Source organism: Rutilus rutilus, assembly GCF_951802725.1.
Source record: "Rutilus rutilus genome assembly, chromosome: 3".
NCBI lineage: Eukaryota > Metazoa > Chordata > Actinopteri > Cypriniformes > Leuciscidae > Rutilus > Rutilus rutilus.
Genome location: NC_140211.1, coordinates 17,107,545 through 17,117,787, shown reverse-complemented (window position 1 = coordinate 17,117,787; position 10,243 = coordinate 17,107,545). Strand labels below are relative to the sequence as shown.

Below are 10,243 nucleotides of genomic sequence, written 5' to 3'. Positions count from 1 at the left end.
AGATTAGCCTAATAAACAATTTTTGCTTGGCATAGACAGAACTAAGGATTTTTTCTGATATTTCCAAGTTTTCTATGACAGTGAGCACCCTGTTTAGAATGATCAATTTCCTTCAAAGAGTACACAACAGATCTAGTACTAAAAATTCTTCATTTTAATATATTCACAACATCATCATCTTACATTATACCAACAGATACATACATTAAAAATAAAATAAGTTTATAATTATAAATGTGCACACTTCCTTAAAAAAAAAGAAAAGAAAAAAAAAAGCAGGTATACTTCCTTGGTTACAAACATACGACACAGTAATGACCTTCTGTCTCTTGATAAAATATAAGATTTGTACAATCTGTAACAACAAAAACTGCAGCATCTAAGTCTTTAAGCAAGAATGATGTCCCCATGCAACTGCATCAGTGTCTGCTTCCAGGAGACAAAGGGGGACAAAACAAAGGATTCCAGAACTCCCGGAGAGTGGGCACATATGTACCATTCTTTGTTTTGAAATACTGCTGATTGAATACCTGACAGGGAATTTACAAGAAAAAAGGCGAGAAGTCACAAAAAACAGAAATCAGATTGAAACGACCACAGTTCACACACAAATTACACCAAGCCCTAGACCCAAAGGTTTTGGAAACAAGTCTTCTTAAAAGGCCTTTTTGGTTGAAGATAATTTACATAATGTTCAGGAATTTTCTGCAAATGACATTCAAACAGAAACAACACTATTTTGAAGACTATATAGGGCCACATACACACTGCAAAGTTTTGAGGATGAAAACCACTTTTACATAATTTTGTGGTGTCTGTGAACTTGCCATAGTCCCCAATGTCCCAATAACTGAAAACGTAATATTGTCTGGCAACTGTTTAAAAACCACTGTCATGTGTTGTATGCACATAAAGTTGCGACTTAGAAACATCTCTCAGTATTGTATTCGCAGGGCTGGTGGGAGCAACTAAGGAGTAGAGACAGATTTAAGAGAGACATACTTCCTTCTCTGTGATTTGCTATCACCACTCCTGGAGAAGAGACACACATTGCAGACTCGCTTTCAGAGTCTAAAAGAGAGTGAAGTCACAGCATTAACTAATTGCTCAGTATGGTCTTGTACAACACTACATGGATTTAATTGTGATAACCAAACTCTTTTTGTGTACAGAACACAAAAAAAGAACTCAGAAGAGTGACAAACTGTATTTAACTGCAGTGTGTACGTGGCCACAGGAACCAGAAGTACTGTACAACTCTCTTGAGAAGCTCTGGACTTTCACTCTACTCACTGTTTCTACATAACATAAAACGTAATTGGTGGTTTGAGTCACGTACTGTAGGTGGAGTTACAAACCTTTCTCTTCACATTGCCTGTTGTGTCATCATCAGAATCATCTATAATGTCATCTGATGACTTCACTGAGGGAGATGGTGTTTCTTCAACAGATGGAAAAACAAAAGTTAGACCTCTGGCATACAAAAACCTAAATGAAACACATTAAATTAATAAAATTTGTAGTCACCTGGAATACCGATTGGAAGACGCACAAGTGGAACACACGGAGAGTATGCAGAAGTTCTTAAAAAACAAGCAATTTAGACAAGAATGAATCAGACACAACATACATAATTAACTACAATAAATAATTAAATTATAATTTTAATAAATAAATTCTTACAACTTTTTGACTGATAAAGTCAGGTGTTTTTCAGGCGTTGAACTCAACTCAATAAATTTCCTTTTCCGCAGCTCAGAGACACTGTTTCCCCCTCTGTCTTTTAAAGTAACCTGGCTTGGAGACCTTTTAATTTCCTGCTCATCAGACGGATGATTCAGGCGGACAGGAAGATTGGCATTGCTGATGTTTAATCTGGGAAGGACAACTCTTAGTTGACGCGTCACGCAGGAAATGCGGAGTGCTTCTTCCTGTGACTCGATGGCCTCTGAGTTTCTATTAGCGGAATATTTCCTGGTAACATCAACTCTTTCTTCATTTCCGTTCTTGACTTCAGTCTTTTTGGGTCTGTTTGCACTCACATCACTCCCCTCCATATCTTCTTTGCTGCCCTTTTCCTCCTCCTCTTCTACTTCACTGCCAGATGACTGACTGATCACTGTGACCAACATATTCCCGACAAAACAGTCCTCTTCTGGATCCTTTTCCAAAATCTGTTTTTTAGAACACAATATTAGTTTGCTCCTGGTATTTCTGGGTATCTCTGAAGTTGATTCGACTTCTTGCCCTAAACCGGATGCTTCTTTCTCATTGTTTTTAGGGAGATCGTCATTGGAAATGGACACAATCACAGGTGTGACCTGTAACTGGGCTTCATTTGCTGTTCTGCGAGTAACTCTGGCTGTTGGCGGGGCCAGATTTGAGACTCTGTTGGATGTGGGAGTGGATTCGGATTGTACAGTCTGTAGCACTCTACCCGAAAGAGGGAGGGAAAGAGAAGTCAGGATCAAGTCACCAGTGGATGACAGAAGAGATGCTGAAACAAAGAAAAAAAAAAAATTACAATAAAGATATTGGGAGGCAAAAAAAGTAGACAGAGTACGTGTATATTTAATCTTGTACTTCTTGATATGCAATTACTTTACTATTTCAGCTCCAAGACATACTTGAGCCGAGGTGTCCGAGGCATCTTTCATGATGCAGCAGAGTCCTGATGAGCTGGGGCTGCGAGGCAGAGCGTGCACACTCCTCCAGAACAGCAGGGGCACCACTGAGCCACGAGACTGTCTGAAATGGACAGCACAGTGAGCGGAAACAAAATACTGGCCATGACCCAAATGGCACCATCAGCACTTGCAGTCAGCGTTTGACCTAGTCAGCAAGTGTGAACTTGAATATTTCAATCAGTCAATTCACTTCTTCACTTTTTAATTATTATAAGCAAATACAGTGTAAAGGACCATACTTACAACCCACACTTGAATATCTTTTTTATTAAACATCAACTAAGTAATACACAAAGCATTACAACATTTAACAACAAAAAAACTCACACATAACATTTGTGATAACATCTTTAAGTAGTGCAAGAAAGTATTTCCTCCTTTCCAAATATTTTAGACATTTTTATAATTCCTCTCTGAAACAACATTAAAGGCATTAAACAACATTAAGAAAAAATCGAGAAAATATTTTTTTCTTTATTATATGTCATGATGTTAGCACTAAAGGTTATTTTCATGGCATGAACAGAGAAGTTTAAAATACAGTAACAAACAATTAACTCTTACAGCACTGTAAGAAAAAAAAAAAATCTGATTTTCTAAAAATGAAAAATAAGGTTATTGTCCTGAACTATATGATGAATTATACCTGAGCAAGATCTGGAACAGGTAATAGCTTGTCCACTCGGATTATAAACTCCCACATTAGCTTCTCTAGACTGGCTACATAGTTTTCTCCATAGTGAAGATGGAATTCCTCCTGGAGTCAAAGACAAAATGTCAGCATGCATAAATCAGAGGTAGCATTAATAACTCAAGATTTTCAGGCATTTACAAAATTTTAAAAACATTTATGGATTATTTACAACTACCTTCTGTCATTAACAGAACAAAATTTAACCTTATGCTTTTTTGGATATTAACTTTTACGTAGTGTGTAATAGCTGTTTGTGAATGTAAAAGGTCTGCAAAGTTTTAAAGATCACTGGATAATGGAGTCTCCCAAAAGAAATAACTGATTCTTGAACTAATTAAATTCTTGATCGAACCTGTTTTAGACATTGTGAGAAAAGAGGTGATGCTGTAATGTATAATATGACAAAATAAAAATGTTTTTTGACCTTGGATGCATGTAAACCTGTTGTAGTAGACCTCCAAAACAAAATTAGGAGCCTTTAAAATAGCATAATTGGGGTACTTTAAAGCACCCTCATAAAAATATATCCGGTGGGATATGTGAATGAGGTTTTGAGGAGTTTTTTTTTTTTTTGCTTTACCTTGAAGAATTGTTTTCTGGCTGCTGCGTTCTTTAGGAGAGAGTGCACCAGGGTTTTGAAGTTGTCCTTAGCTTCCTCCACCTTTTGATCCTTCCTCTGAGGATAAAAGAATGTACATCACTTGCTGATGCATCGAACCATTGTGAAACAACATGCAAGAACAATCATTTAAACTTCTAAAGAAGCTAGATGAGACAGAGTAAGATGAGACAAACAAGCAAGGAAAAAGACCGCACCAATGTCCGGGCCAAACTCACCCTTCCATTGGGAATGGAGGAAGCTTCCAGCTTGCACAGCTCCTCGAGAACATGCTGAGCATCAGGAGTGTCGGATCGACGAAGCTCCTCTAAGATCATCTCCAGATTAACAAGGTAAGAATCAAAGAAATGTTCTTATTATTTGCAAACTAAATCGTGGAAAACAAGCTTTAAATATAGGATCAAAAGCTACTTCACCGAACCACACTGAGCTTAAACAGTAATAGACATTATGTTAGAAAGATAGATGATATTACATAAAAAAGGATCAGCTGTTGGTTTACTTTTTTTTTGTTTTGTTTCAAATGTAACAGTACTTTTTAGTAATCTTACCAGTGCCCGCAAACCCATTGTCAGCCTGGCCTGATGTCTGTATTGGAGCAACCCAGGTACAGTCTCACAGAGTGTTGTTACGATCTCCTCCAGTTTACCATAATACACTACATCCCTCTTCAGCATCACCTTCCACATGGCTGCGGACATTAGCCGCAGTGGTGGAGCTAAAAGCTGCAGAGCTGACAGGGGTAGAGGTGTATCTGTTGAAAAAAGACCTGAAACAATTATAACAAGCAAACCGTACTGAATCTCAGTGTTATTATTCATCATTACCATTAAGTTATATATAGCTTAGTTTTATATGTATATGTGTGTGTCTTCAATTTTTCAATTCACACCGGTCTATATAATATGTGTATAGCCTTTATAAGTATTATATAGATATGAGCTAAAATTACATTAAAATAACATTTGTTTTTAAATACGGTAACAAAATAAAGTCTTAAAAAGTACAGCATGTCAATGCTTAAAATGTAAACTGCCAACACAGACATTTTATGATTAAATTACAGCTATGACATGCTCATCTAACGTTATATATTTTGACACATTAGCTGGAACTAAATGTGAATAGGACATTTCTTGCATCTAATGACAGCAAATGCACGAAAATTAAACATAAAATCAGATTACTCTTCTTTTATTAGTAGATTATTACGAGCTACAATGCAGACCCACCTTCATCCATCGAGTTGATCGCTGCTGTTTTCGTTGTCCTGTCCGTCCTGAAAACAAACAACTCGGATGTTTTGAAAATCGCTAATTTGATTTAAAAAAAAAAAATTAAATCCTTTATATACGTTAGCATAAACAGTCATCTACAATATTCAGAGGGTAAAGGACAATTGGACAACACTGTGAGATAACGGTAAGGCTTTTTTTGTCGTATGATCTATATTTACAGACAATACATGATGCATACGGAAATAACGCAGGTCGCAGCAAGAATCCACTTCACGCGCCAAAGTGACGAAATACTGTTTCCGGTGTGAAATACGCCAATATGAGAGCTGTTAAACAGAAAAAAAAACATAGCTGAACATAGTAACGTTAGTCACAAATGTTTGTAGGCAGCCTTTTTTTATTGGAATGATATTACAATTCTTTACAATATGCAATACTTTATTTTATTTTTAATCAAAGTTATGCCCATGTTTCTTTGCTTTTTTTCCAGTAAGATGTGTAGTTTCGTCTGTTGTTTTGGCTATCAAAATAAAAGTCTTCCCAGTTCAAGTATTGTGAATTAAAATAGATGCTCCCACCACAGCACTAGGTTTGTTCACTGACTAAATGCATTAACATCCACAGAATAACTACAAATAGATATTGGATATAAAAAACAATTTGGTCATGTAAAAACCTGCAGGTTTCAAAAGAGCAGATTTTAAAGGGGTGGTATAATGCCCTTTTCATAAGATGTAAAATGAGTCTTTGATGTCCCCAGAGTGTGTATATGAAGTTTTAGCTCAAAATAAACCACAGATATTTTTTATATAGCATGTTGTAATTGTCACTTTTTGAGGGTGAGCAAAAACACACAGTTGTTGTGTCTGTCCCTTTAAATGCAAATGAGCTACTGCTCTTGGCACAGAGGGCGGAGCTTCAATAGCTCGTGTTCTTTTACCTCACACAAACATGCACTGAAAATTTCAAAAACTTTTAGCCTTTCATGTTCAAACCTGAGTCAGACAATGATGGTGAGACTCAAGAAGAAGTGACAACATGTAAAAGCAACAGGACACTCCCGAATGGTTAGTTGATGAATTTATGTAGCTTATGTGTAGTTATCTTCTAGTCATTGATTAGCATATTCTGCCATGATAATCTATAAATCGTGTTCCGGGGGCGGGGTTTATGTAAATTTTAGGGTTTGTGATGTCACTAACCTGAGAGGAATGTCGTGTAGTCCCTACCAGCCGTTTGTTGTAGTCCTTAAAAAGCAATTTCTTTAAAATAAAAGATCTCCCTTTGCTTTGAACTTTGAGCGTTGTAACTTTGCAGATGTTGTTTATGCTCAAACAGCAATATTACACACTAACTAAAGTTAGAAAAGTGAAATCATAATCAACCACCCCTTTAAAACTCTGAAATATATCCTAATAATGAGATAAATAACATACCTAAAAAGTTCATTAGCAAAGAAAAATCATGCAAATGTAAAATGATGTTTATGTTTTCTATTAGTGTTGTGAGATAGCATTTATTTACAGTATAGGGATAAGTTATTGGTTTCAAAATAACTTTAATGAATTTGTAACAGATACATGTGGGAAAATCATTTCAAAGTTTCAAGCACACAGTCAGCAATAAGTGTTACAACACTCCCCCCAGTCTCCCCATACATACATCATGCACACCTTGGCTCCTAAACAGTACATTCAAGAGACCTTGCCCAATGACACATGCTATCAGACTAAATCATCCTGCAAAGTCAAAGTCCACTTGGCTAGAATCACAGTACACATTATTCTCAAAAAGATATTCATCACAAGCTGTGACTCAGTATGACCAGTTTACTTCAAACAGTGAGGCAGAAGGGACTGTAAACAACCGAAATTGAGCGAATAGACATAGGACCTCGACCACAGAGCATAATGGAAACAACGTCCTCCCTGTTAAGGTAAGTTTAGTAATGTAAAATTTGTTGACAATAAATTCTGTTATTTATAATATACCTTTAGAAGTATATGCTTTAAAAAGTAGCCAAATTTACATATTTAGGCCAAATTAATTGACCAATGGTGATAGTAAATAGATAAAAAATACATATATTTATATTTTTTCTTTAAAAAGTTATATCATTGTTTGTCTGTAAGTCTTGAAACATTGGACTTTAACTGTTGGTTTCACAGCACATTTGTTTTATTCCGTTAACAGCTCTTTAGATAAGAGAGAGTCTGATTACGGCCATGTGTCTGTGCTTGTCCCACTTTTAAAGGAGACATTGATTATTAAAGAATAAAAAATCTTATTCAAAATCTTATTTTTTACACATCCTCATGTTGTTCCAAACCTCTGTGGCTTTTTGGTTGCTCTTCTCCATGTAGTTCTAAAGAATGCGGACTGTAGTTCTAAAGGTTCCAAACTTAAGAAAGGACACAAAAACACACACACACACACACACACAAAAAAATAGGCCTACATAAGACACAAATAGGCCTACATAAGACATTGGATAGCTTTGTGTTATAAACAGACCGAAGTCTTAAGTCTTAAATCTTAAATGATATTTTAGTTATAATCTTCCCGTTCAAGTGAGCTGCTATCAGATCAGTGAGTCAGTTGAACTTGAGAACCAGATCATAATGATTTAGACAGGAGATGATTCAATGATCAAATAAAAAGAACAAATTGTTCAGGCATCACTAATTCTCTCATTAAAAATGCCAAGAACAGCTAAGGAGGATGTCCAGATTGTCAGTGAATATCAAATTCCACACAAAGCTATCGTATATGGCTTCAGAAGGCTTGATCAGTCATATCAACTAGTATAGATTTGTTTTAATGTTTTCCAATCTCATTTCCAATCTCTCTTTCTTTCAGGTCAGTGTCTCGGCGGGTTTGGTCTCCCCCTCAGCGTCCGTTCAGAGTGTGTTCCTGGAACAGAGAGGTCAAAAAAGGAATCACTGCAGGAACCATAGAGGAGCTCCAAGAGAAGGTATGAAAAGAAAACCCCCGTTTTAGTTCAACTGAAAGTTTTTACATATTTGATAATGCTGTGGGACATTTTTATACTGTGATTCTTACCTCAGGCAGCTCAGGCTCTCTTGGTATCGTCTGAGCTGACTTTGGTGTGTGAGGAAGATGGGACAGAGGTTGACTCCGATGAGTTCCTCATAGCCCTGCCGGACAACACCGTTTTCATGGCCCTGAACCCTGGAGAGATCTGGAAACCTCATCCTGTATGTATGTGTGTTTATGTCAAGCAGAAACCATTTTTTGATTTCATCTGGAATTATTAGTTGCTTTAAGGTGTTTCACCACTAATCTGACTTCTTCAACATTAGAAAGGTGGTAAAATACATCATCACACTTCAAATCAAGAAGCAAAATATTAATGACTTTTTTAAGATTCATTCACTTATCAGTATATTATTTGTATTGTTCGGTGCCTTATCTTTTCACTAACTTCCTCCCTTCTAGTTACTTCAAAGGGGTAGCATCAAACCAGGTGATAATAAGCCAAGGACAGGAAAAGACATCGCTCAGATCACCTTTGACCTTTACCGTACGCACCCCAAAGATGTATTCGGCTCACTGAATGTGAAAGCCACATTCCAAGGGCTCTACTCTGTCAGTGCAGATTTTCAATGCTTGGGACCAAAAAAAGTCCTGAGGTAAGCAGGGATCCCCTCTTAATACAGCAATATAGATTACAGATGGAAACTCTAAGCATTTTAAGGGTTTGTTTTACTAGTTATTTGCACAAAATAATCTTTATCAATTAAGTCAATGAATTGTATTCAACCCATTTGTTGTGTCTCAGGGAGGCGCTCAGAGTCATATCCAGTCTCCTCAGTGCTGCTGGACACTTGCTGATCTCATCGGCTGCTGTAATTCGCCGCATTATCCAAGGGGCGGATCTTCTTCAAGCCCAACGTACCCAGCCTGTCGAGTATTGGGAATAACTGGAGAAATCTATATTTTAAGACTTGAATCCGATATCACAAAGAATGTAACTGAGGGAGAGATTTTTTCTTTTCTTTTTCTGAGACTTTGAGGTGTTTCCTATAGATTTATATGGTAACATTAAGGTTCAATTTAACATTAATACATTAGGTAACATGGATGAACAACAATTTTACAACATTTATTAATCTAGGTAAATGTTCTTTTCTATACTATAGGGTTCAAAAGTTTGGGGTTGGTAATATTTTTTTAATGTTTTTGATAGAAATCTCTTATGCTTACCAAGACTGGATTTATTTGATCAAAACACACTAAAACATTAATATTTTGAAATATTATTTCAATTTAAAGTAACTTTTTTATTTGAATATATTTAAAAATGTAACGTGATTGCAGAGCTGAATTTTCAGCATCATTACAGTCTTCAGTGTCACATGATCCTTCAGAAATCATTCTAATATGCTGATTCACTGCTCAACTAACACTTAATATTATTGTTCCAACTTATGTTGGAAAAAGTTGTACTGGTTAATATTTAATTCATTTCTCCAGGATTCTTTGACGAATAGAAATTTCAAAAGATCAGCATTTATTTGAATTTTTAATAAATGCTGTAAAAATTGTTAACCATTGTTAGATGATACCTAATGCATTAACTAATGTTAATGAACTTTATTGTAAATTGTAAAGTTACCATTTATACCTTGCTGGTTTTATGGACAATTCATGGAAAAAGTTGCTCCAGGAAAATGCTTAGGTTTCTATGAAAACATAAGTTTCTATGCCTTTTAAGAGTAATTTTTTTATTTTTAGTTTAGGACTACCAGTGTTACTTATTCTGTGTGTTTGACTCTCTTTATACATGTTCATTTCAGTTGTACCATTCAATATGTTTACATGATAAACCACTGTATTATAATTTTATCTTGTCCATTTGATACACTGAAAAAAGTGATCAATTGACTTAACTTTAAAAAAAAAAAAGGCGAGGAAACCCATTGCCTTAAACCAATTAAGTGAATAAACTTAACTTAATTTTCTCAAATAGGCATGAAGTTTA

At 35.8% G+C, this 10,243-nt stretch overlaps 2 protein-coding genes across 5 annotated transcripts; one reads left to right on the top strand and one right to left on the bottom strand.

Annotated features, from left to right (window-relative positions):
- Positions 1 to 133: 133 nt before the first annotated feature.
- Positions 134 to 5,542, bottom strand: tinf2 (TERF1 (TRF1)-interacting nuclear factor 2). Of its 4 annotated transcripts, none has more exons than XM_084403405.1 (11): positions 5,477 to 5,542; positions 5,233 to 5,279; positions 4,552 to 4,754; positions 4,219 to 4,317; positions 3,962 to 4,057; positions 3,334 to 3,444; positions 2,628 to 2,748; positions 1,684 to 2,497; positions 1,528 to 1,583; positions 1,359 to 1,441; positions 134 to 530 (listed from the first exon to the last, which is right to left on the bottom strand). In XM_084403405.1, the coding sequence occupies exons 2-11, from the start codon at positions 5,240 to 5,242 to the stop codon at positions 420 to 422; spliced, it is 1,704 nt and encodes a 567-aa protein (XP_084259531.1). In that variant the 5' UTR covers positions 5,243 to 5,279; positions 5,477 to 5,542; the 3' UTR covers positions 134 to 419. The 4 variants fall into 4 exon arrangements, with proteins under 4 accessions (XP_084259531.1, XP_084259533.1, XP_084259530.1 ...); XM_084403407.1 differs by adding an exon at positions 1,003 to 1,071 and having other exon boundaries at positions 5,233 to 5,532; XM_084403404.1 differs by having other exon boundaries at positions 5,233 to 5,532.
- A 1,478-nt stretch (positions 5,543 to 7,020) lies between these two features.
- On the top strand, positions 7,021 to 10,151 carry cideb (cell death inducing DFFA like effector b). Its single transcript, XM_084403430.1, has 5 exons — positions 7,021 to 7,174; positions 8,098 to 8,212; positions 8,307 to 8,456; positions 8,698 to 8,891; positions 9,041 to 10,151. Exons 1-5 carry the CDS (start codon positions 7,149 to 7,151, stop codon positions 9,180 to 9,182), a joined length of 627 nt encoding a protein of 208 aa, XP_084259556.1. The 5' UTR covers positions 7,021 to 7,148; the 3' UTR covers positions 9,183 to 10,151.
- Positions 10,152 to 10,243: the final 92 nt, after the last annotated feature.

Bases quoted from the DNA above. Each gene is read 5' to 3' on its own strand.
- tinf2 (XM_084403405.1), bottom strand. The intron at 4,318-4,551 runs GTAAGATTACTA...GTTAATCTGGAG, and splicing joins CAATGGGTTTGCGGGCACTG to ATGATCTTAGAGGAGCTTCG. The intron at 531-1,358 runs GTTTGTAACTCC...ATTCCCTGTCAG, and splicing joins CAGGCAATGTGAAGAGAAAG to GTATTCAATCAGCAGTATTT.
- cideb (XM_084403430.1), top strand. From the start codon at position 7,149: ATGGAAACAACGTCCTCCCTGTTAAG. The intron at 7,175-8,097 runs GTAAGTTTAGTA...TCTTTCTTTCAG, and splicing joins ACAACGTCCTCCCTGTTAAG to GTCAGTGTCTCGGCGGGTTT. The intron at 8,892-9,040 runs GTAAGCAGGGAT...GTTGTGTCTCAG, and splicing joins GGACCAAAAAAAGTCCTGAG to GGAGGCGCTCAGAGTCATAT.